Below are 27,338 nucleotides of genomic sequence, written 5' to 3'. Positions count from 1 at the left end.
CAGAGCTGCAAATATCCCATTTAAAACCATGGAAAAGATGCAAAAAACTATCACATAGCTATTCAGAGATAGTATTGCTATTGATAATATTCCAGCATTATAATTTCTCCTTTAATTTAAAAAAACTGCAGTACGTCTGTACTGCTTCCTGAATGCATATTAAAAATGCTATTAGCACATGGCCTATTTCTCCTAATAGAAGATGCTTAGTCTGAAAATTGACATTAGAATCTTCTTGTGGTAGTTTGTTCTAATAAGACAGAAAGTTCTAATAGATAGAAATCTTTCTGTTGAGCTTACTATGGTAAACTCTGATTATTTTGGAAACTAACAAATTTTGAATTAACCAATGCAGAGAGGTCAAAATGGATAAGATCTTGTTGTGGAGTCTCCTGTTGACTTTTTCTGGAAGTCAAGCCTCAAGCCCCTTGGCTCAAAGAAATACCGAATTTGCAGTGGATCTTTATCAAGCTGTTTGTTTAGCTCATAAGAGCAACATCATAATTTCCCCTTTTGGAACAACTCTGGCCCTTGGAATGGTACAACTGGGAGCAAAAGGAAAAACACAACAGCAGATAAGACAAAGTTTAAAATTTCAAGAAACCTCAACTGGTGAGATTCTTACATATGATTATTTATACCGGATAAGATCTGGCCAAATTTATTTTTAAACTATCAGAGAAGCTCAGGGTCATAGAACTTTAATAAATATAAAAAGTTATGAAAAGTATGAAATTATAATAAAATGGAGAATTTTAAATGCAAATAATTGTCAATGTAAATAATTATAATTGTTTCTTAATGAAAATATTACCAAAATAATTTATTAAAAAATTAATTCTATACACATAAAAATTGTGACTATGTCTGTATATTTTATTCTAGCCTGTTTTAGCCAGTTTTAAGTGAGATTATGTTGTATGTGCACATGTGTATGTGTATGAGTAGATACACACCCATATATTTGTATACACATATTCTTCTACTAGCACTTACTGTGTCCTGATCATTTTTTCATATCATGCAACTGCTTCAGAATGTAGTTTTTAATTGCTGTGTCTTTTTGCCTCTGATGAAAACATTATTGCGTACTCACCTAACCCTTCTTCATTAGGTAATATCCAATACTTCTCTTATAAAAATGCTTCAGTGAGTACCCTCACCCAGAAATCTTTGTGTGCATCTCTTATTATTGTGTAAGCTTTTAAAGATTAGTTTTTAATTAGAATTTAACCTTTTCACTTAAGTGAGACCCAGAAAAAGCATTCATTTATATTTTTAAAAGCTTATTTAATAGTTTTTAAAGAAAATTTTAAAAAAGAAGCATTTATATAACCCATTGCATGTGAGTAGTTGTTTTCTAGTGTCCCAAAGGCCTATCTGAGATACTGTGTTGATGCTTTAGTGCTGGTATACCATTTCAGGGGGTAGTTTTCCATCTCCCTGGTTATCCTGTGCTTCCAATTTCCATTTTAGTTTAAAATGTTTATATCACTGTCAGATACTGTGTCCTAAACATCAGAGGTGACTTCCAGATTTTTGATTTGGACATTTAGTGACTGTAACTATAACCAATTGCAGTATGTTTGCCTTAGCACAGAGTAGTTATTTTTAGGAAATTGTTTTTCTGAATAAACTATTTACAAGGTTTTATTTGCTTCGTTTTAAATAAAGGCAATTTTATGTAGAAAAGAAGTTGGTGATAGTGAAGTTAATTGCAAGAGTTTTCCTTTGTAGATAATGTAAAATGAAGCCACTGTGTTGCAGATCTAGTCTTCATTGTCTGTATTAATTTCAGCAAATCCCACTACCCAGTCCCGGAAACATTTATATCACATGATACTGCTTTGGAAAGTAATAGAGGATTTATGAAGATATGTAAAGTTGATTCCACGATAAACTAGCAAAATTAGAGCCTCCGAAATTTAAATTACTTTAAATGAATCCATCTTATAGAGGAACATGGGAGTCTTAACAACTCTGGATTGTGAATATAAAAATAATCATAGTAATAATAATGATGACATTATCAAACATATATATATAGTGTACCAGTCACTGTTTTATGTGCTTATCTCATTTAATCCTCACAATTACTCTGTGAGTCAGACATAACCCTGCTATACGGATGAGGATACCAAGTCAGAGAAAGGTTGAGTAACTTGCCCAGAACTAATTCTAAAAATGATTCCCTGAGGGTTATAGGTCACAAGAGCAATAATGAACATTTTAATATTTTCTTTGAAAGAGTATATATGGACAATTAAACATTAACCTTTTAACACACATAACAAAATCTACCAAACTTGCTTTCTATTATACTTCGTTAAGGGAGGGAGAAAGAAGCACAGATGGAGGATAAGTACAAAAAAGAAAAGAAGACCAACCAAAAAGGGAGAAAATAGAAATATTAAACTCTGGAAAATAAAAAAAGGAAGGGAAAATTAAGAAATAAAGAAAAAGAAGACAGAGTTAAGGAAGGGAACAGAGAGAAAAAGTGCAGGAAAATGAAAAGAAAGAAAAGCAAAATGGTGTTAAGGGTAGAACAAAGGGTATGACAGATTAGAAGGTAGTGCCTAGCAGAGCCATATTGGAACCCAAGACAAAAAGAAAAATCAGTAACAATGAGCCTGTCTTTATTTATTTAAAATTTTTATATTTTATTCATCATGGATTTCTTTGTGTTAATATTGATTTAAAAATATATTGCAGTAAAATATTATTTATCTTGATTACTGAATTTGTTGGCAACTCCTTAAATTTTATGCCAAAATGAGTGTCTCATTGACCCATCTTGGTCCTGGCCCTGCCTTCAGTTCCCTCTGATTGTCAAACGGTGCTATCTGTTCAGTCAGGCTATATTTTACTTTTCCAGCTACCAACCTGTTTCACATCTAAACTGCTTATTCTTCAGATGGGCATACAACTCCTAGCACCCTACCCCCACTGGAGCTCTCAGTATCCTCACTTATCCTTCTTTCCCCATTGCCAAAGCGTCGGCTCAGAATTTACCTTCTCCAGTTTACTGAGCATCTGATAATACTCCATTTTGCTTTGCCTCTAATGATGCTGCTTATTAATCGAAGACTAACTTAAAGGTGCTTCTTTATTCCAAGAGGGTTATAGAAAGAGAAGAGCATGAACTCCTGTCTCAGTTAAGCATACAAATGACCTTGTGATCGGGCACCTTTCAAGTTATCTTATCTCTCTGGATTTTATTTATTTATTTAATTTTATTTTTTTTTCTCTCTGGATTTTAGATTCCTCATTATAAAAAGAGGAGTTTGGATTAGATGATTTCTCTGGACCTTTCAGCTAAAATAATCTATAATTCTATGACTGCCTTTGTTTTCATCTTTGGATCTCTCACATTGTACACATGGTTGGTCTTTGGGCTTTTAACAGCAGGAGAAGTAAACATGTACTAAATTTTAGAACATTTTTTTGGAGGTCTGGTACAACCAAACCAAAAGTCACATTCACTCCATGACTGGTAGGTTTTCCATGGCTCTAGTTTAGGAAATGAAATAAACTTATTCTCATTGCTTACTAGGAGCCATGGATATGTATTCTTTTTGATCTGTGCTAAAAGAAACTATTAATCTGTAAATTAAATCAAATGTATAAGGCAGATAACTTTATATTCTCCAAACTTGTGCTACTGATGACATTTTTTCATTGACTTCTGAGTCCAGTGATTTATCAAAGGGCAGCTGACTGTCAAACAGTCTTAGACCTTAAGTACATGACATAAATTTATTTGCTCTGACAAATGAGTTGGAACTATTTTTTTCTCCCCCTCCCCTTTTTTCCCCATTCCTTTAAAGATGTTCATAAATTACAAACTTCTGAAAATTGGTTTCAAATTCTGCCACTTTATTTCTGACCTTACTTAATTCTTTTGGAGAAGCTCTATGCCTTCCCTCAGAAAGTCTTCTTTGTAGGCTCTCAGCTGTTGAGATATTCTCTCAGCTTCCAATAGCAAGAAATGATTGCATCTGAAATCATTGTATAAACAAGTAAAATAGATTAACATTCTTCCTTATGTAAGGAATTCCAGGGTTGTAAAGAATTGTTGATATTCTTCATATCCAATCATATGGAAGTAAGTTTTTGTAACTAAAATTGTTTATGTCTGTGTCTATATCGCCACAAATGGAGAATCATGGAGTTTGAAATATGATGCAATATACCTTCCAAGCCTGCTCTATGGTTATGTAGGTTGTATCTGCACAAGAGCACCAGGACAAAGAGGCAAGTGGGGACTGAAATGTAGTCTCCACTCAGCTGGACAAGGTATGGGCATGCAGCCTACCACCACCACTCAGTGAGGGCATGAGTTCTTATTTGCGCAAAAATGCCCTGTGGACTGCTAGCTCTCTGACAAAAGGTGTACACACACACTTACACACCTTATTTCCAATAGACACCTCATAGCAAGTTCCTCTCAGTCTTTATTTTCCCTCTTTATTCAATGGACATCTCCCAATGATGAACCATTTGTGTTTTCTTCAATAGAGATTAATTGCATGCAATCAACTTTTAAGTTATGCAAGCGGTATATTCAGTATTTAACTCAAAATAAACAAAGGCTCTGAAGGAACCTTGGATTTGAAATGCAGTTCCCAGATTCAACAGTTGAGTTCCAGAATTAAGCCAGAAAGGAATGAAAAATATTGGTGCCCTCTGGTAATAAATAGGAAGCCACTGAGTAAAGATCAGAGCTGAATTCTCTCACAGCACATACAGCTTCCTGAAAACATGGTGGTCAGAACGACCCAGTGATAAATAAGTAATGGGCCAACAGTGATTAGTAGCTGACTCTGACAGACTCATTTGGCTAGTGGTTATATTTGGAATGGTTAAAGATTTTTATTGTTCACAAAGACAGCCAAAGTATATAGATTCATGAACCTGAAGAAATAGGTAATTTTGATTCTTATGCATCTCCAGAGATAATTATAGGGGTACCTCATAAATTTCAAAACTTGGACAGGCACAGTTGCTCATAAGAGAGCAAATCTTTCTTAAGCTGAAATAAAAGTAGTAGTGAAAAGGATTGCTCATCACTGTCTTAGCCCCCATCAGCATTCATTAGTATTCCTCTTTCATAAATATTGCATGTTATGCAAAGAATGAGATTCTAAGGATACCTTTCCAACAACTAAGAATGAGCTAAATTTGATTATAAAGAGGGAGTTTCCTTCAGCCTGTTTAAATGCATATTCTTGTTTTTGACAAACTTCAAATTTACATGGACATTTTTGTTTCCTGTATGAGAGCTGATTTCTCTACAAAATGCATATTCCACAGGAGATAAATGCTTAAAATATTTATACTAACTTATAAAGGTTCGTTAGTTATACCTAAGGGTGCAAAAACTGGTGATATGAATCAGAGTGTTTAGAAGCAAAGATGAGAAGCTGTTGTTCTTATGTTGTTCAATATGTCAGTATACATTATAATTATTTTTTAGGAGAAGAATTTTCTGTGCTGAAGTCATTTTTCTCTGCCATCTCAGAGAAAAAACAAGAATTTACATTTAATCTTGCCAATGCCCTCTACCTTCAAGAAGGATTCACTGTGAAAGAACAGTATCTCCATGGCAACAAGGAATTTTTTCAGAGTGCCATAAAACTGGTGGATTTTCAGAATGCAAAAGCTTGTGCAGAGACAATAAGTACCTGGGTAGAAAGCAAAACAGATGGTAAAGTTTCCTATTTTCATAAAGTCATTATTTGCCATTGTATTCATGGTTTTTAATATCCTAAAGCAAAGAATGGTTGAATATTTTCCTATTAAATTATGGTTCAGAGGGATCAAATCTCCTATTTTGCTCTCCTGTTATTCAAATTAATACTAAATTGTAAAACAGAGAGAAATTGTAAGCTGCTTTGAAAGGTATACAGATTATTATTTTTTGTTTGAGAGAGACACCTATTTGTAGAATTCTTGATGGAAGAATTTTAATAATAATTTTTGTTTGAGTATAGGATTTTTAAGTATGGCAGCAGGAATAATATCTTTGGCCAGGTAAAACTTAGATCTGTCCATCTCAGATGCCTTCTTTCCCACATATACTGTAAATAATTAACTCATGTTAGTTGGATGTGTTAATGTTTCATAATAAATATTGATAGTTCTGTCATAAAGTTGTAATCTAAACTTTAAGTGTAAGCTGGCAAAAATTCCAAAGGTGCTACTGAGTGACATAGTAGAACACAAGATGAAACTCATACAGATGTGAGTTCAAATTCTGCAGGTTCTACACTATGCTCCATTTAAAATGAGGATACTATTAAAACATTTCAGGATTATTGGAAGGTTAAAAAAAATGTATGTGAAGTGAACAGCATATATCAGGTCCTCAATTAATAGTAGCTTGTTTCTTTGTTCATTCGTTCTGTTACAAAAAGCTGTGATGTGTAAGACGCCACTATATTTTTCATGGGGAGCCTCCCATGGGGAGGCATAAGTTGAAAATATGAGATGGGTGCTGCAAGCAGTGTTCACAGGAAAGTCCTATTATTGGGATACACAATGATACGCATCCCTAGACAGCTCCATGGCACCTAATCATTGTTGACTCACAGCTTGGAAATACTCATTGGACATAGAAATAGGAGACTGGTTTTTTATTTTTATTTATTTTAAATTAATTAATTAATTTATTTTTGGCTGCGTTGGGTCTTCGTTGCTATGTGCGGGCTTTCCCTAGTTGCGGCGAGCGGGGGCTACTCTTCCTTGCGGTGTGTGGGCTTCTCATTGCAGTGGCTTCTCTTGTTGTGGGGGAACCGGCTCTAGGCGCTCAGGCTTCAGTAGTCATGGCATGCGGGCTCAGTAGTTGTGGCTGGCGGGCTCTAGAGTGCAGGCTCAGTAGTTGTGGCGCACGGGCTTAGTTGCTCCGCGGCATGTGGGATCTTCCCGGACTAGGGATCAAACCCACATCCCCTGCATTGGCAGGCAGATTCTTAACCACTGCACAATCAGGGAAGTCCAGGAGACTGGTTTTTTAAAAGAGGAAAATCATACTAGCAACCTTATTCTTGTCTTCTCCCAATGGTCAGTGGCTGCAGTTGCAAGAGTGGAGAATTTGAGTGAACCATTAATGTATTAATTCTGATTGACCTGCTGAAGAACCTTGAAATAAAGTTTAAAAATTACCAACAAATATGCAGGAAGAGATACTTAGGTTTTGTTCTTTCTGTCTGAAAAACAATTTACACAAATAATCTCACTAACGAGAGGCTATTACTAGGTCTGTCCAAATTTGCCTAAGACAATCCTGTACCTCCTGTTTCCTAGTGAAATCCTGTTTGTACCTGTTTCTAAGTGAAATATTTAATAAAGCCCCCCTTTGTTGTCAAAATTGCCAAGTTTAAATGATAAAGCACCCTGTTTTTAATTGATTAGCAAAATGAATTTTTGTTTTAATTCTATTTCAAGCAGTTCCTTTGAATAACTATTGCATATTTCTTCCCACCTCTTCCTCTATTCCTTTCACAGGAAAAATTAAAGACATATTTTCAGGGGAAGAATTTGGCCCTCTGACTCGGCTTGTTTTGGTGAACGCTATTTATTTCAAGGGGGATTGGAAACAGAAATTTAGAAAAGAAGACACAAGCTTGATGAATTTCACTCAGAAATATGGTGCAGCAGTCGAAATTCCGATGATGAAGACTCTTCTGAGAACAAAATATGGTAATATGAACAAAATCACACTCTAAAGCACTATTTTGGGAATTGCCAAGTATATTAATATTTTATTTTCTCTGTTCCAGGTTATTTTTCTGAGTCTTCCATGAACTACCAGGTTTTAGAATTACCTTACAAAGGTGATGAGTTCAGTTTAATTATCATACTTCCTGCAGAAGATGTGAACATAGAAGAAATGGAAAAGCTAATTACTGCTCATCAAATCCTGCAGTGGTTCTCTGAGATGCAAGAAGAGGAAGTGGAAATAAGCCTCCCTAGGTTGGTAATGTCATTTTATCATTCTTTTTCTTATGTTTTCACTTATAGAGGGACTTGAATAGCCGGCTGAAAGATAGCCAATGCTCAAAAAGTCTATTGACAAACATAAAAAGAAAACAACCCGTTTGGAGTTGTTACTCTACTCTATGGTTACAAAGGCAGGTTGAACATTGCCAGCCTTGCTTTGCCATGACAAGGATGGAATTTAAGTACTCAGTATTCTCTGAAAGAGATGAAGAAATGTAAGTCTTCAAAACAGAATGCTGGGATTAAAGGGAATTATTATTCTTTTTATTATACAAACTTATCTTTCTCTAACTTGTTTTTCCTGATTGGAATTTAAAATATTTTGTCTTCTATTGTGTTTAAGGAAAATATAATCCCCAAGACTCTTGCGATACTCTACAATTAAAAGATATGTAAAAGTGCCTTTGACAGATAGTGCTGTAAGAGTCATTAAAATATAAAAAATCCTAGGGTCATTTTTTATTATTGGGGTATATATATTTATATACATATTTAAAATTTTTTTATTTTTACACAATTTTAAGTTACTTTCCATTTATAGCTATTATGAAATATTGGGGTCATTTCAGATAGTTTATACAAAATGGAAATCACAAAGGTATATCTCAGGAAGCCATAATTATAAACACTAATTTTTTGATATCCTGGTTCCTGGAGACAAGAGAAACTTCAGAGAGTAAGGGGTGCCCAAATAAATCACACTCTACCTGAACTTCTAAAAAGAGACAGATGTCTAATAGATTATTTTCTGTCCCTTCATTTCTAAACTTTTCTTCAAACACTCATCAAGGCCTTCCTGGCCCTCCACCTCTCCACCCTCTTGACTTTTCCTTACTTTCCCACTTAGCCGGGATCCAGCCAGTTATTTCAATTGTACTCTCACCAAACGTTTTAAATATTTCTGTCACCTTGTCTTTGTCCTTCTGTAGTTCTCTCCTCAGCAAGGTACTCCTGCTTCCCAACTACTGATTTTGTTAAGCAAAACTCTCCAAATCAGTCACTCTGGTCTCCCTGAGGCTGGAGCTTAGTAGTCTTTCTCTTCAGAGAACTTTCTCTTCTAACACCTCACCAAGACTTTACCTCTGCTCTCCAGGCACTGCTTCATGTTCATTCTCTTACTCTCAATGTATGTCTCAACTACCTGTTCCTTAAAGAAAACATATTAGCGTGCAAACTCACCTCTCTACCCTTCGTGTCAAAAATTGTGTACATTTTTGCTAAACTTCTCTTCCTCTGTCTTCCTTGATATCCTGGAGAAAGAGGTATCCTATGATTCCCTCACCCTAACTCTGGGCTCTGGATCCAAATATTTTTAACCATCCCCTTTTTCTTGAAAACCCTTCTTTCTTTAACCCCTATGGCATTACTTACTTCTATTTATTTTTCTCTCTTTCTGTGAAATTTTCTTCTCCCTGACTTATACCTTTTTTCCTTCTGTCCCCAGATAATATTTACCAGACTTTCATTTTCAGAAATTTCCTCTTCTTCTCTCTTTTATTTGTTCCTTACTATTCATGTCTCTAATATCGACTCTCTCTTTCCAATCTCTCTTCCAGTTCTCTACCATCTGTAAATCTCTACTTGGATGTTATTCAGTCTTTCAAAGAGTATTTCTTTTAGCTCCTACTATGTGCCAAACACCAGGGATATAATGGTGTATGTGATAGATAGTTTACCTATTGATCATAGAAATAATCATTTTTGGAATTGGTTACTTTCAAATTTACTTCTCTCTCTCTTTTCCCTTTGGAAAGATTAATATTTGGGGTCACACACAAAAATACCCCTGAGTTTGAGAACTGTCTGTGCTATGTACTAGTAGTGGGGTCTTAGGAGAGTCACTTAATGTCCTGAGTTGTGGTTTTATTAGTACAAAATGGGGATAATGGTACCTATAACTAAGGTATCTTCATCTTCATTAGCCTAGATAACAAATGCCTAGATAATAATGTATAAGTTCCAAACTGAATTGACAATAGGAAATACAGGCATTTTCAGAATTCCCTTCTCCAACATTTTAGGAATCCCAACAGGAATGGTTCACAGTCCACAAATCTGCCTAGACTACTGTAGTCTGGACAGCTTTTCCAAACTGCTTGGCCCTGTTATCAGCCACTCCAAACTGTAGCCACACTTCTCATACAACTTCTCCCATAGTGTGGACACAGACTTTGCTTTTAATTTGCCCAGGAACAACTGTTATGTGTTGAATTATGAGCTCTGCAAATTCGTATGTTGAAATGCTAACTCCCACTACCTCAGGATGTGGCCTTATTTGGAGATAGAGTCTTTGTAGAGGTAATCAAATTAAAGAGAAGTCATTAGAGTGGCCCTAATCCAGTATGGATGGAGTCCTTATATAAAGGAGGAATTTGGATACAAAGATACACAGGGAGGGAAGATGATGTGAAGAGACATAGGGAGAAGATGGCCATCTACAAACCAAGGTGAGAGGCCTGAAACAGATCTTTCCCTCACAGCTCTCAGAGGGAACCAATGCTGCAGACACCTTGATTTTGGACTTCTAAACTCCAGAACTGTGAGACAATACATTTCTGTTATTTAAGCCATATAGTTTGTGGTAATTTGTTAAGGTAGCCCTTGGCAAGCTACTACAAGTAAGAGCAACTTCAATGTTTAACCAAACTTTACTGAAATCTAATAATAAAAAGGGCTTACAAGGTGAAAGGAAATTTAAAACCAGGTTTCAGGGATGAGTATTCCTGGAATGTAGGTCATTTCTTGTACCAGGGAGTCTTCCCCTGTCCATTATTATCCTTAGCCTGCCATTGTCATGGTGCCAGGGCCCACTCACCCAAAAGGGGTGTCTTTCCCATCTCCATCCTACCCAGCATCCAGAGTCCTCCAACTTTTCCTAGCATAAAATGAAGGTAACACAGATTTTCTTCCATCCCCTCCAAGGCCAGATTCCTAGTTGTAATAGGAATCTATAACAGTAGATTTCAACCCTTAGTGAAAACAGCGTCTTCATATGGGATAGAACAGATTCCACTCTCATCATCTCAAACTTCTCCATCTCCATCCCAGGGGTTCTATTTGCATTAAAAAAGCTCACTACGTTGCTTTTTCCAGACAAATGAAGAACTTGCCTTAAAAGGTGAAATCGAATCTTCAGTTATATGGAAGCAGAAACATTAGTTGGTAGTTGTACCACCTTTTCCAAACAAATTCCAGGCACCAAATTCCAAACAATGTTATCACAACATTGTTTATTTTGAAAAAATACAGAAATAATGTAAAAGTTCAACAGTAAACGAATTTTAAGAAAAGTGTGGTAGAATGTAACCTAGCCAATAACAATGATAGGTATGGAGGCTGTGATAATGAGAAAAAATTATGGTATATTTTAATAGAAAAAAACTGGATTAAAAAATTTTTACAATGATTACAGCTATGTAAAGAAACAAATCTACAGAAAGAAACAAAGGAAATTTACCAAAATGTTAACATTAGTTGTAATAGGGTTATGGCATTATGAACATTTTGTTTTTCCTTTTCTATATTTTCTATTTCTTTCTCCTCCCTGCTTGCCTGCCAAATAGAAAAGATAATACATGAGAATGAGTTAGGAGCTTGCTTTTCTAGATAGCTGCTGAGGTGTAGAAAATGTAAACCTACTAAGGTACTGGGTTCACTTGACCAAATAATGCAATCTAAAGATTGTGCAAAGTCCTGGGGGGTCCCATTGCCATTTTCTGGGTGCAATTCTTCATCCGCAGACTCAGAACATGGCCCTGTCTGTGTGTGGTGGTGGTGAGGGGTGGGTCTGATGTCTACCTGATGTCTCTCTCCTGCACGATCCCATGTGATTTAGAGGTTCTAGCACTGGATTAGCCGATGCTATCCGACCTCAACATCCGAAAGGGAAGAGAGAAGTGTTTAGGATGTTTGGAATAATCCCAGGAAATCGAGTTCTAAGAGATTCCCCCAGAGACCAGCTCATTTCTAGGCAGGGGGGTGGGACTGAATAAGAAGTCAGGATTCCCTTGGGAATTGGTGGTTGGTTAGCTCGGTGGCCTTTGTCTTTGGTGGGCTTTGTTGTTTTCTTTGATCAGTACTGCTGCTTAACCTCAGGATGTTGTATGCAATGTAATTAGCAAGTTGGTAGATCCCACTGAGCAAAGCCATTTGCTCCTGCAAGGAAGCATCTCTGGGAAGTTCTCTACTGACTGTGAGTGCTATTTTGCACAATTATTGAGACACACTCAGAAGGGGTATGTACAGTGGTGAAGAACATGATCTTAGAGTCTGACAGTTCTGGATTTAAATCCCAGCTCCACCTCTGAGCAGCTATTTAGCCTTGGGAAAGTTACTTAAATTTTCACACCCTCAGCTTCCACATCTGCAAATCGATAATACTACTCTGTACCTCATAAAGTCATTTAAAGGATTAAATGATATAATATATGTAAAAAGCTTAGTATAGTTCCAAGCAGTCAGTAATGGTAGCTAATTACGATTATTAGCTGCTGTAACTATTTGTATTTCAAAATACTACTCTTTTATTTTATTTTATTTTTAAATGTTTTTTTTATTGTGGTAAAAGTCACACAATATAAAACATACTATTTTAACCATATCTAACTGCACAGTTCAGTGGCACTAAGTACATTCACATTGTTGTGCAACTCTCACCATCATCCATCTCCCAAATTTTTCACCTTCCTAAACTGAAACTCTGTCCCCTTTAAACACTAACTCCCCACTCCCCCTCTCCCCTGCCCCCTCCACCCCGCCCCCTGGCATCAACCAGTGTACTTTCTGACTCTATGAATTTGACTATTCTAGGTACCTCAAATAAGTGGAATCAAACAGTATTTGTCTGCACCTAATGTATATTTGAATGCATTTTTCAGGTTAACTTAATATATGTCCTGCAAACAGATTGTACCTTTTTTTTTCCCCCTGTGCTATACAGTAGGCACTCACCAGCCAACTACTTCATGCATAGTAGTGTATATACGTCAATCCCAAACAAACAGCTTTGGATCTCTAAGTGTGTGAATGTGAACTGTGTGTGGGTGAGAGAAAGTGACCTCAGGGAAAATGAGGCTGGGTGTGAGAATAGATAAGTCATGACCAGCTGCAATGATGATTCTAAATGTTCTTTCACTTTAGCCTATCAAACACTGATACAAATTGGAATCCAAGTTTACATTAAGCATTGTCCAGATATGTTTCCTATGTGACAGAAAGCATTTTTAATTCAGCCCTTGAGGCCAATGGAATATTTCACACATACACACACACACACACACACACACACACACACAAGTGACCAGAAACTACTATGTACTCACATAATAGTCCAAGCCCACCACTGTCAAGGATTGTGTTATATTTTTATCCTTGTGGGCAGCCCTAAGACTTGGTTGTTTCTAAGCCTGAACCCTCCAAAGATGACTCAAGCCCACTGTATCAAAAGTGGAATTCCAAACAATAAGGACAGGAACCTTGAGGGAAATCAGTTGAAGACATTTTGTCATTAAACAAGAGTCCTGGGTATAAAGAAGAAAGGGACAACACCAATCCACAGTAGGGCCTGCAGACCAGGAGTGACTCCTTCTTCAAACAGAAATTCTGAACTGGGCTTCCCTGGTGGCGCAGTGGTAGAGAGTCTGCCTGCCGATGCAGGGGACATGAGTTCGTGCCCCCTGCTGGGCCCGTGAGCCATGGCCGCTGAGCCTGCGCGTCCGGAGCCTGTTGCTTCGCAACGGGAGAGGCCACAACAGTGAGAGGCCGGCGTACCCCCCCAAAAAAAAAAAAAAAAGAAATTCGGAATTGTGTTCCTTCGTTTTCTGCAGCTTTAACCTGTGTGAGACCCCTTTAAGCACAATGGTAGCCTGTGGCAGTAAATTGCTGCCTTTTAAGGAGGCAGATAATGTTTACAGATGCTAAAACATTCATTTCATCATTGGTTGGTCATTGTCTATCCAGTCCTTTTGCTACTCATTCTTTTACCTTTAGCTGTATTTTTTTTTTGACAATTTTAAAGGAGAGTCAAGGAAAAGAGGAAATGAACCACATCTAGAATAAATATTAAGAACCACAAAATTTGGAAGAGGGACACAATTAACACTACACATATTGTATTGATCGAGATTACGATTTTGGATTATATTTAGACTAGAAGGCAGTGGAAGTTAGCACATTAGCTCTGACTGGGAAGGGACCTGCATACTTCACACCTGGCTATTCATGGCTCCAATAATTATGGCTAATTAGAAATCGGCCATAGATTATACTTTTATTAAATGGTTGAATGGGTTTCTATCACTGTAGGTTTCATTGGACTATGTTATGAGAAAGACTGTTACTTAAGTGACTCTCTGGTATGATTAGACCTTATTAGAGGTTGTAATAAGTCTTGCAGTATTCTTGTCATTAATCCAAAATCATTGCACTATTATACTAAAAATAGCCAAATTATGGGTGGACTAGAGCATTGTTCCTCAACCTTTTAGAAGCCCATACTCCATTCAGTATAAAAAAAAGTGTGGTAATGAAAATAGAAAAAAAGAACAACCCCAAAGCCTCAAAGCCATCATGCTGCATATTATCTTTCTTAGCAGGAAGTTAAAAGGAAGAAGTTGAAAATGATTGGCATAAAACAAGTTATTTTCATTATCAGTAGGTTTTAATGTGCATGTTGAGTTGTGCCCATCTCCAGTTAGCTAGGGTTCTGAATGAATAAACATCTTCCAAAAGGGCATAATATTTTACCAAGAAATAATTTAGGGCCAGTAAATTATTGCCACAGCATGTTCCTTGTTTGGAAGAACTATAATTAAGAAGCTTGTTCAGTATTTGGCAATTAAAACAATGATCTAATTAGACTGATTGCACAAGCTAATTTCTAGCCCCAGATGTGGGCCTACCTGTTAGCTAAGCAAGGATCCTGTGCTTGGGCAATCGTGTCTGCATCCAAACCAGAGAGCACGCGGGCAAAGGCCCAGCTAGGGCACAGACAGAGCTCCTTGGGCAGGAGCTGTCCTGGGATTTCCCTGAGGCAGGAAATATACGTAGCCCCCTGTTGGAGGACTTTAGACTCTTTTCTTTCAGAAACAAATTCTCCAACCTGGTTGTAAAACGTAAATGGATTCTTTTAGCATCTCTAAAGCCAGTAAGTACTAGCTTCTTTCCGCCCCCCCCACCCCCCTTATTATTGAAATAGGAAAGCGAGGGTCACTGATTGCTGTTGACTTGGAATCAAAGAAGATCAGTACCTGAGAGAATCTTTGAGATTCTTTGGTGAAGCTCCCTCTTCAGGCAAATGGAGGCTTGGAGACTTGCGTAGAATCTGGAGTCCTAACTTAGGGCCCTGAATTAGAAGTGTTGGCCAGCTTTTTTTTTTTCCTATAATTTTTACTTTATTGGAAAGGAATTTAGTTCCCTTTCAATCTTTTACCTGTAAAATACAGGGCTTTGGGGAAAGATGTTAGGTGTGTCTGTAAACTGAAGGAAGTCACATCAACTGTGACAATGGATGGGAAGGCTCATAGGTTACTAATGCCCCCTCTCTGTACCTCAGTAGCCAACAATCTTCTTTAAGGACCGTTGGCTTCTGTTTCCGGCTCATAGTCTCTTGGATGCCTGCCAGGAACCATCTTTGATGATGTGAAAAATCTGAGTGTGTATAGTTGCTGGAGGGAAGCTTTACATTTCTAGCGAAGAAGCAAATAATTGAAAACTTAGCTAGAATTCACCGTTTTGTTAGGTGTTGCTTCAAAAAATAGAGTATTTGCTTCTCCCTTCCCAGCCAACCATTTATCTGGGAAACAAGTTATTAGCAACTCAGAACTGCTCAGTGGAGCTGGGGAAAAATGGTGTGAAAAGTGAGGAAACGTAACTGGGATAATGAAAACAAAATATTTCACAATAAAATCTCTTCCAAGTCATCCATTTTATAAAAATCATTTTGGTAGAAAATGTGTACAGTGTTTCAAAAATTTTCCTCTTCATTTTTTAAAACAGATTTAAAGTAGAACAAAAATTAGACTTCAAAGAAGCTTTGTATTCATTGAATATAACTGAGATATTTAGTGCTGGCTGTGACCTGTCTGGAATAACAGGTAATATGGAAGATTATTCTTATATTATCATGTAAATATGTTTTCTTAGTAATGATGTTAACTGACTGATCTTAAAACTGAGAGAGGATTTGGCCCCAGAAGATACATGCACAGAGAATAAATGTCATAGTCATGTCAAGCTGTCTGTAAACAAGCACTCTATTTTGCACTTAAGTGGTTTTGCTTAATGAAAGTCAGACAGCATTATAGAATGTTAGATAACTTCTAACCACGCTTACAGTGAGACTGTGTAGGAAAAGTATTATATGGGCTTTTATTCCAGCCCTGTTTGGATTTCCTTATCTGAATAATGGGAATTACAACTTTGAGGCTCTCATCTAAGCAGAGCTAATAAAACTTTTATAAACCAATTAGCAAATGTTAATTCGGTAATATTAGAGGCCATGAAATAGACATCCACAAGCTGCTGGATGATGAACACAATCTAGAAATTGTAATGCTGCCGTTTGTAGATTTAGCTTGAGACTGACAACATATCTGAGGAGAGGGAGCTTTTATGCTAACTGGCACCTGGGAAATTGTGTACAGTTAAGACACTTACTTACACAACAAAGCCTAAGACAGTCTTTAATTTTTCTCATCCTGGCAGTACCCACTAGTTCAAAAATAACTAAAGAGAAAAAAAATGGATGAAGAGGGCCAATTTGTCCTAAGTTATCTACCCTTTTTTAAATTCAGTCTTCTGATTTATATATTTAAAAAAAAACACACAACAGTCCTAATGATACAGGCTTGTCTGTCTGATGGGGTTGGATGTCATAACCCAGCTTTATTGTGTATTCCTATATAACATTTGGGCTTTGGAGGAGTATTCATTAATTTATGCACTCATCAATTATGTGAGTAAATGAATAGAATGAATGAATTTTCCTGGCGGAGGAGGTGGGTGGGGTACACAGGTGACATAGCTGTTCATTATCACCTTCACGCATGATTTAGCTGCTGTTCTCACGCTGCCAGATAGATCTGACTTCTCTGACAATTTCATCAGCATCAGGAATGAGACAGTCAAAATTAAATACTGCAACAGGATGCTATCTAAGTGTGTCTTGGAATGCAGACACCTCACCAACTTGAAATAAACCAAGCCATTTTTAAAATACCTCTTCCTCTTAGATTTCTTTCTGGCCTTCGGAAGCTCACTTGCTATATCTCAGACTTTCAAACAGCCACTCATTCTTTAAATTCCCAGCAATTTGTGACTTCTATAAAATCTCCTTTTACAAGAAGATTTATCAAGAAAATACCTCCAAGATGCTTTATAAAAGAATTTGTGCAAGAGAATAACCCTGAACAGAAAAGAATAAATGTCCAACATATTTTGCTCTGAGTTGCCTATTTGAGTTGTTTTAACTACTTTGATTCTTTGGTTCTGTCTTATTGCCTGAAATAGAACAACCACAGTCAAGACTGGCACTATTTCTGGTCTTCAGGAGAATAGTGAATTAATTCCCTGCCATCCCTACTTACAATTTATAAGTAGACGATAAACATTTGCTAAAGGCTACTGTGAACCAGTCCAATACTAGTGCTGTGTGATACTTACACAAAAGAGACACTATCTTATACTCATGTCATTCACAAGTTTTGAATGAAATGTTTTCAAAAGAGTTATTTTGGAAACTTTACGATGAATATTTGACTTCTGTTATTACTTCTTGTGTCACCTTTGGTAAAATATTTAACCTTTCTGAACTTCAACTTTCTAATCTATTAAATGAGATAATATATCCTAGTGGTGGAAAAAAAGAATATATGTAAATCACCTTGTTCAACATCTATTATATAGTGGACACTCAGTAAATGTTAAATACAAAAAAAAAAGTGAGTAAATGGCACATTAATATTTACTTGCACATCTTCTAGCAAAGCTATTGAAAGTTTCTTGTCCTCTTAACTTGACAAAGACATACTTGGAATTTTCATAGGAAATTAAGGGAAAGAATTATTGCAAAGATGTAGAAACCAGTGAGTTTATGAAGTTCAGATCCCTTGTTCTAATCTATCATCTCCCAAGTCCTGTTCTTTTTCCAAGACCGGGCCCCCTCTTTGTAAGATGGAATACAGAAGACCAAATTGCTCAGTCTAATGGCCAGGGAGTCACTTGGTCGGGTGCCAGTGCTAAACCGCATGCGTGAAATTCTCCACTCCACCCCAACCTGCTTTTCGGTCTTCATTCTTTGCATGAGCCCCTTGGTCATCTACTCTGTGCTCTATATGTGAATCCCATCTTATTCCAGGCAGTTGTGGGAAAAGAACAGGCTTATTTGCATGATCTTAAAAAACCACAGTCCTGCATTTTAGTTAACCCACACTAATGATGTGGATGCCCCCTTTTCTCCATCTTACATGTTTCTATCACTAGACATAGCCTTATCCATTGATTGATTTATTTGGTAAGTATTTATTGAAAGCCAACTATGTGCCAGGCAGTTTTCTAGAGTTGAATAAAATCTACACATTCCCTCTTCTAATGAAGTTTACATCTGTTAGGGCAGATGGACAATTAACAAGTAATTAATTAATTAAATGGTGAGGTGATAGATGCTATGGATTAACTAAAATAGAGTCATGGGATAAAGAGATTTAGATCAGATAAGAGCAGAATTAGACATGGTGAGAAGGGACAATTGCTTTGAGGAAGTGTCATTTTGCTGAGACCTAAGTAACAAGGGAGCCAATCAGGGAAAGTTCTGGGAAAAGGGATTTTCAGCAGACGGAGAGGTGGGGCTAAAGTCTTGATGCTTGACCTTGTAGCTGGAGCTACTGGACCCGGAGAGGAGGGTAGTAGATGAGGATGAGAGGTAATCAGGGGCCCAGACAGAGTCATTACAAGCAGTTTGGAGTTATTTTTAGGAAGCCATTTTTTATGCAAATAACCCTTTGATGATGTCTCTCTATCTTGCCTGAGGGGATTTACTTCTCGTAAGCTGTCAGAGCTGGTTCCCCTTGACTAAATTATTTCTTCATGAATCCTTCTAAATTCGGTCGTCTTGGTGGAGTCCACCTGCATCACATCAGCTTTCTCTCTCATGAGGGACAAAGCTCCTTTCTCTTCAAGTTTCAAGGCTCGCTTCCTTTCCTCACCCTTTCGCCACCACTGAACTCACGACCACCTTTCCGTTGTCTCTCTGAGGAACACTATCAGATCTATCTGGTCTGGACACAGGGGGGTGGCAGGTGGCTTCTGAACTCATGGTTTCACTCCCCCTTCTCAAGGAGACTCTTCACAGGTCACTATACCAGAAACGCTTCACACATACATCAGTTCCACCAAGGGGAGGAGAGGGGCCTTCTCTCTCAGCTTGTTTCCACTGCAGAACAAAACGTTATTAAGACGCTATGTTACACTAGAAATTTGACAGGTTTTAAAGCATAGCTCTGAAGCTATTTTGTAACAGATGACACAAAAGCTCTTTAGACTTTTATCGCCTCATCAGTCTTGAAGGAAAGTAAATTTTGTTCTAAACTCAGATCAAAACCCAATATGGAATTTAAAAGGCAAGTTGGCTTTGAGGTCGAAGACATAGGGTGGGATTAATTCAAATCTGTAAAGCCTTTTTCATCTTGCTTGTAGATCATGACTAAGGCAGGCAAAACCCTTTGTCCATTCAAATATTTCACTTAGTGGGGTACCTGATTTGAGGCTTATCGCCTTCTATCTTTATATCTTTTATATCTGAGCTAAACTTGGTCTCTCCATATCTTCTCTACATCATCTCTGCAAGAGCTAAACCTAAACCACATTTATCTCTAGCAAATTAACTAACTTGGAAACAGTTTGGAATTTTTTCCTTTTCTTTGTTCATTTGAAAATGTAATTCACCTGGGATCCAATAAGTAATAGCCCGGAGTTTTAACCCTTCAATGCACTTTCATATTTTCCTACAGATTCCTCTGAGGTGTATGTTTCCCAAGTCATGCAACAAGTTTTCTTTGAGATAAACGAAGATGGCAGTGAAGCTGCAACATCAACCGGTAGGACAAATGATGTCACAGCAAGCCATGAGGAAGGACTGGAGGAAATGAGCGTGAGGATGCTGCCACTTTGTGGTCCTCTGATCTGCTTTTCTCCTCCTGCTGTCCAGTACACTGAAGGAAGGGAAAAATGGCTATAGAAGCTATTTATGCATCTGTGCGGCTGGAGCTTAAGGCAAAAGGAAAGGGAAGGGACTTGATTACGAGTTGAGGCTCATCTACTGATATCTACTTATTTGTCAATTGGATTACCTGCCCATTAGCAGATAGGACCCGTGGAGAAAACTGTAGGCTCAAACCTGAAATCATGATTGCTCAGGAATGTTCACTCGTAAGAAATTGTATTAATTTCATTCTTCCTTTGCACTCTTAGTCCCTACTTTTCTAATGTGACTCTTGTTATCTCTATGGCAATGGCTCTCGAACTTAGCTGCACATTAGAGTCAGCTGAAAAGCTTTTAAAAATTCTGTGCCCAGACCGCACCCCAAAATAATTAGATCGGTATCTCTGCGGATGAGATTCAGCCTTCAGTATTTTCTTACCTTTCCCTAAGTGATAACAATGTGAATCCCAGGTTGAGAAACACTGCTGTCCAGTGACTTGGAGCCTATCCTTGCAACTGCGAGTGTAATGCATAGACCAGCAGCATCAGTGCCCCTTGGGAACTAATTAGAAATGCAGAACCTCAGGCTCAACTCCAGACCTACTAATCCAGCATCAGCATTTTCCGAGGTCTCTTGGTGACTTGTGTGCATATTACAGTCTGAGAACCACTTCTATGATATATTTCCTTGAACAAATGATATATTTCCTTGAACATTTTGAATAGTATCTGTGCTGCGTAAAAGTAATACTCAAAAAATAATTGGAGAAAAGCCTTAAATTCAATTAGAAATGGAAGGGCAACTTTAATGAATTCCTCATAAGTCTATTTTAATTCTTCAGACCATGACTTTAACCTGTATGTAAAAGATATGCATCCTTTAAATAGTCATATTGATAAATTTATATCCACATTATTAATTTCTTGATTAATTTATAATGCTATGTAATGGCGATGGATTTTGACATCTGGGTGGGGCACACTGGACTCCCACTACTGTTTTGTCATCTCCTGAAGGACTTTGCATTACTGTGCTCAAGGAACTTAGATTGGAGGGGATGAGCTATTACAATCCTTGGAGAAATCAAAGGTGGCTTTGGGATGAAGTTGCTAGTTCAAGTAGACAAATTTTCCACTTGCTTTTACACAGAATTGGAAGAGTCCTTATAGACCATTGTCTGAACCTCTCATTATGTCGGTGAAGAAACAGGCACACGTGTGACGTGGTCTGCCTAAGGTCATGCTAATAATAGACAGTAGGGTTTGGACTGAAATCAGGTTCCCTTACTTCAAGTTCAGAACTCTTTCTGCTATCACCTGATGCCTCTTGTTTTAAGTGTAGAGCTCTCTAAGAGGATGTAACCATCATTAAGGGATCAGCAGTGACCCTGATGTATCACACTTAAATAGTTAGTGTGAGTATTTTGACTTTCAGGCATCTACTCAATGGATGCTTAGGAACAAAAGAACTCAAGTATTCGCCCAAATGAGAATGGGCGTGATCCTGACTATGCTTTTCTGTATTATCTCATTAATTCAGACATGTGTCTATATTCACTGGTCATTTGGTTACCATAGCCCTGTTATTTCAGGTAGGAGAATGCCATGCGTTTATGATTACTAAGGTTATTTTGGATTGTGCAGGGGATCAGAATACACCACCCCGAAATATGCCATTTTTGCAGAAGAGTTATTTTGAGCTGAAGGCAGTTGAGAAACAGCAGATACAAAAAGAGCTCTCTACCCTCCTCCTACATGTCTAAAATCAGGGCATAGATTTCCCTTGTGGAGGTATCTCCCTTCTTGTCTTCCATGCCAAGAGAAGGACCCTTTGGCATAGGAGATGAAAGTGGGCACTGATGTAAGTCTGCATAAGAAAACCTTACTAAATAATCCTTATATACCATTAATTTTCCCCATACATTTACCTTCCCACAGTTTACCACCCCTAGACACTCAAACCCCTTTTCTTTTGTGTAGTCACTTCTCCACAATTTACCACTTTTTGTTAAAATGATATAACCCCTTCTTTGGGTATTCACTTCTTTTCTGTGAAGCTCCTGTGTGGATACAAAATAAAACCATTGATTTTGTTCATTTGTCTTTTGTCAGTGTAATTTGCACACCCCAGTTACAAACAAAAAGCGTAGCGGGATAGTTTTTTCCTTCTCTACCTTTGTTTTTCAATTCTGATCACGTGTTGCATTTTAAAAACCGTTTTCGTAGGTCTGAAAAAATTATACAAAATTATTACATTACTGGTAAATAAAACATCTGAATTGAGTGCAGAAATACTTAATCTAGAAAGAAAAACAATCCAGCCATTTAAATTTATCCACTCTGAAATACTGATAAATGCCACAATGGAGAAGCATGATACAAATTATTATAGTAAATAATTGTCAAGGCAGCAAACTTCTAATATCATAATAAAAATCCCATACACATTCACAGCACAAATCCTAAAAGTTCTGAACTCACAGAATAATTTTGGAAAAGTTAAAAAAAATAAATTTGAAGTCAGATGTGATTACTACAAGCCTGGAGAATAGAAATAAAGTACAAACATACCTGGTTAGGAATTAGGAGTTGAAAAATTATGAGATAAATCATATAATGCAAATAAAAAGTGAGCAGAAAGTTACTGCTTAACAGATGAAATTTTCAACTGCTTTCACTAAACTGAAACAAGTTTTGGTTTTCTTCTTCATTGAGCATAAATGTGAAGTTAGCATTATTCAGTGACTAATCCAATATTTATTCTTCTGATCTTTGATCTTTACATTTATTCCAAATTTCTTTGTATTTAGAAAATGGTTATTTTTCCACATGTTAATTTCTCAAACAAAATGACCTTTTCTGTCTCCAAAAAATAGTACGGATATTATGGATATATTTCTTTACTGATCTTTTAATGTGCACATCTAAATAACTGTTGTCTCTATTTCATAGGCATACACGTCCCTGTGATCATGAGTCTGCCTCGAAACCAATTTATAGCAAACCATCCGTTTCTGTTTATTCTGAAGAATAACCCAACAGGTACCTTTTTGAGAATTCCCTGGAGGGACTGCTTAAGTTAAATAGACTTAGTCCTAGATGCTAATCTCAGTCTATACATCTGAGATCATTTGTTATTTCAATTTATTGAATTTAATTTTTTTCAAAATTTTTTTAGTGTCTATTTCTTGAGTGCTTGTTCTGTACCAAGCATTGTGTGTTAAGAGATGACAGTTACCTAAAATAGAGCAATAGTAGTGATAGCTGCCGAGATAGTTACTATATGTGCTGGTGATTTTAAATACCAATCTCGACAGCTAACACCATTCCAATAAGTTAGATATTTGATGAATAAAGACATAGATGCTCAGAGAGAGGTTGTGTAGTTTGTCTAAGGTCATACAACTGAAAAGTGGCATAGTGAGAATAAGACATTTTTGTTTCAGAAGTCAACTTTTCTTTCAATGATGCCACTGTGGGAGTGGAAATTGGAAGTTGCACGGTTGTGAAAGGTTTCCTAGGTAGATTCTAAAAGAATAAGTGACTAGCTATAGGCTCTGAGTGGGATGGAGGAGTCAAATATTATTCCAAATCTGCAATCTGGGCAATTGTGAAAGATAATACACAAAAGGTAGGGGCACAAAAGGTAGGGGTAGTAGTCGATTGGACTGGCGTTAGACACGATGGCAACGTAAATGTAGATTGTCCGAGTAGATGTTTTTGCAATTTCTCTTATGAGAAAGAGAGGCCAGAAATGTGTACAGTGAGGAAACTTTCTTTAAGTGTATATTTAGGACTTCTCAGGAGTCATAACGCCATGTGAGGACTCTAAACCAGGGGAAAATAGATGATATCTTATTCATTTCTTTATCCAGCCCAGTATTTGGCAAAGTGCCTTGCACTTAATATCAGTGCCCCTAGAGATTGAAGGTTTGGACTTGGGGTTCAAGTCCCAGCTTAATGAACTAATAGTTGTAAGACAAGTCACATACTTTCTAAACCTTATTTTCCCCACCTCCTATTTGAACATAATATTAGTACTTATAGAGTTAAATAAAAGAATATATGAAACCTGTGACACTGCCTGGCACATAGTGTTCATTGTGAATACATCAATAAATGTAAATGAGTGAACGACTGAATAAATGAAGGAAGAAAAATGGAAATTTTCTCTATATAAATTGTTTTACGTGGAGAAGAGACAGAGTTAATTTCAGAATCTGAATCTGTTAGATTAACTAGCAATACTGATATTATTGGTTCCCTAAGGGATATATCAGTCACTTTTTTTAAGTTCCATGAAACTAATGCTGAATGACCTTTCTGAAAGTTATATCTTGGAAACAATGGGACAGTTTCAGATTTGCTGAGATTGTATTAACACAACTTCAATTCTAGTAGTGGACGTCAGTGTTAAGAGATATTCTGAGTATGTCATTTGATCTATACATCTTTAACCTTAGGGTAACTCTAACTTCTTGCCATCAGTGTGTAACTACTGAGTATGGAGAACAGAAAGAAATGAAGCTCATTGGGCATTAATACACTGGGAAATAATGGTGTTTAGCATAATGACGTTTTACTCTTTATTTTCCAAGTTGATGACTATGGACATGTAATAGCTATCAGTTAAACAGCAGTGAAAATTCAAAACCCAAAATAATTCACTTATTTATTTATTTATGATAATAATTAACTATCAGACCCTTAATGGCTATTTCCACTGTTTTATGATCTCTATTGTAATGAGACTTTCTAAACTAGGGTTACTCCCTTAAAGTATTGTTTAAAATGAATGGTCACTCATTTATTGGAGGCTGTAAATTGTTGCCATATAAAATGTAGAATGGGTTATTACCTTAAGACAATACACATTCAGTGATTTATTTATTTTTCGTCTCACAAATGAACTGAAGAAATCATTGGGATTAACGAAGCTGGTGATTTAGCATGATGTAGTAAACTACTAAATGGCTTAATGATTTATATAAAATATATTCATTTGACAATTTCTGGAGTATGAGGGTGAATAAGTTTAGATTTAGTACAACCAATTTTTACCTCAATTTTAAATTTTGTTTTGGTCAAACAATCCTCTTATGCAAAATCCATACATTACTTGTATTTTCCTATCAGTATTTGACTTCCTATCATATATATTTCAGTATATTCATCCAAACCTCTTACCAAGCCAAACTTCTAGGGAAATGAAGAACAATTTTTCTTCTTTTAGGCTGCGGGTATAGGCCAGCGTTAGAGACTTTCAGAAGAAAATTGTCAAAGATGCTACATGAAATGTGCCATTTCTCAGAAAGTAGTGAATCATGGTTTTGAAACTGACAGTACTCCATACATAATAAAAAAATGTTGTGTTTATAAATTTTTCAGGTCGTGGGTTGAAGGGAGAAGCAGACTGCAGGGTATTCACTAAGAAATCTTTTTATCTAGGTCATTAGCTTTGGTTATGCTATTGTATTTTTACATTATGAAGTAAAAACTGCTTCCATCTGATGGAGATGTTTTATAACTATATTGATTAAATATGAGGGACACTTTTTAAGAAGTGGGCATGAAAAGAAATGTGGAAACAACAATGATTTCTGCTTCAGCCTGCCTGTGAGTCCACTGTGACTATGTCAAGGAAGATTTCACTAATCTGTCCAATTTAGTACTGAGTAGATTGGTGATTGCATGAAGACTCTACTCAAAATGTGGTTCTCTTGGTCAAAAAAACAGATTAAAAAGGCTGGGACAAATGGCTTTTATGTAATGTCCTACACTTCTCAGTGTTTAAAACTTTAAACTATTAACTTCAATGTATGAGGTTAGTTGCTATGAAAGTTACTCGAAAAATTCCCCAAGCAAGCAATTCTGATAAGCATTTTAATGCCATAGAATTATAAAGACACAAGAGTTACTACTGATTCCTATTGTGGCTAAATGTAGTATACATCCTGAGGAAGTTATTTATGTATCTCTATCTATCTGAAAAATAGAGTATTTGTTTTCTTGTGTTTTGGGAATTATTCTGAGAATTTTGAGGCAAAGTATTATTAATTATAATCATAAAAAGAAAAAATCTGCTAGAGTTTATGTCTATTTCCATGTTATTGACTCTTCTAAGACTGTGTCTGTCTTTGGACTGAACAGTAAGGAGTTAATGAAAAAGTGTTCTTCCTTTTTGTTTCATTTCTGCCATTGTTATTTCAAATACATGTAAGCTTTAACATTATGTAAAATTTTATTTTATCACTTTTGAAATAAACCTTTATTACATATGACTTTAAGGGACATAACTCAAGGCAACGCTTGACATAGAGCCACTTCCCTTACCCTAGTTGAAAAGAAAGGTGAATGCATTTTAACACATTTATTTCTGTTTTGTCCTCTAGTTCTTAGTTCCTTTTCACTTGCACACACAGAATGGCTGGAAATAGATGTTTACATGTTTACATTTATGCTTTATACCATATCACCGGTGAGGATTTGAAAGCACTAGAGATGTGAAAATATTGTCTTTAGCAGTAAGCTTTGATTCAGAGCTGAAGGAAGAGATGTGAGAAGCTGCACTTTTAACCCCAGTAGTTTATATTACATGCATAAAGAGATGACTGCTAATACCTTAAATTTAAAATGCGTCCATGCTCATGACCATTTTATTATTCTAAGTTTGCCTGACTGAGTCTCTATATTTAGAAGAACACCTCTCTGTCACTTTATTTTTGCTTTCCTTTATGAAAAACAGGACTAATGCATTTTCCATGACAAGCTGTTGTGGGTGTTAATTTACTTCATAAATTATCAGAAAATGATTAATAATGATATAATTATCTATTTTAGACAAAGGAGTGGGTTTTGCTATTAGACATTGCTTATTTACCATATAGAGAAAAAAAGACAATGATTTGTTAAAATATTAAGAAATATTATTGTCATTTTTTTCTCCAGAAATTCCGAAAGTTTTTTTTTCTTTTCCTAGATGCAATTTTGTTTATGGGAAGGGTGACAAATCCTGACACCCAGAAGATGAAGGCAAGAGATTTGGATTCACTGTGAATGAAAATCACAGCCTCAGAATATGGAAAATAGTTGATTGTCAAAATATCATCAAATATTTTCTATATATCTTTTTCTGTTTTAA

At 36.5% G+C, this 27,338-nt stretch overlaps 1 protein-coding gene across 2 annotated transcripts; it reads left to right on the top strand.

The window, feature by feature from the left end:
* Window positions 1-365: 365 nt before the first annotated feature.
* Window positions 366-27,338, top strand: SERPINI2 (serpin family I member 2; the record flags this gene model as incomplete). Of its 2 annotated transcripts, none has more annotated exons than XR_014296782.1 (8): window positions 366-612; window positions 5,477-5,707; window positions 7,507-7,701; window positions 7,782-7,974; window positions 15,997-16,094; window positions 20,007-20,146; window positions 23,150-23,239; window positions 27,177-27,231. XR_014296782.1 is itself a non-coding variant. In XM_082654982.1 (8 exons), 8 exons carry the CDS (start codon window positions 366-368, stop codon window positions 27,251-27,253), a joined length of 1,218 nt encoding a protein of 405 aa, XP_082511108.1. In that variant the 3' UTR covers window positions 27,254-27,338. The 2 variants fall into 2 exon arrangements, 1 of the variants encoding a protein (XP_082511108.1); XM_082654982.1 differs by having other exon boundaries at window positions 20,007-20,093; window positions 27,177-27,338.

Source organism: Grampus griseus, assembly GCF_964374135.1.
Source record: "Grampus griseus genome assembly, chromosome: 5".
In the NCBI taxonomy this organism is placed as follows: domain Eukaryota; kingdom Metazoa; phylum Chordata; class Mammalia; order Artiodactyla; family Delphinidae; genus Grampus; species Grampus griseus.
This window is presented reverse-complemented; position numbering and strand designations above follow the sequence as displayed.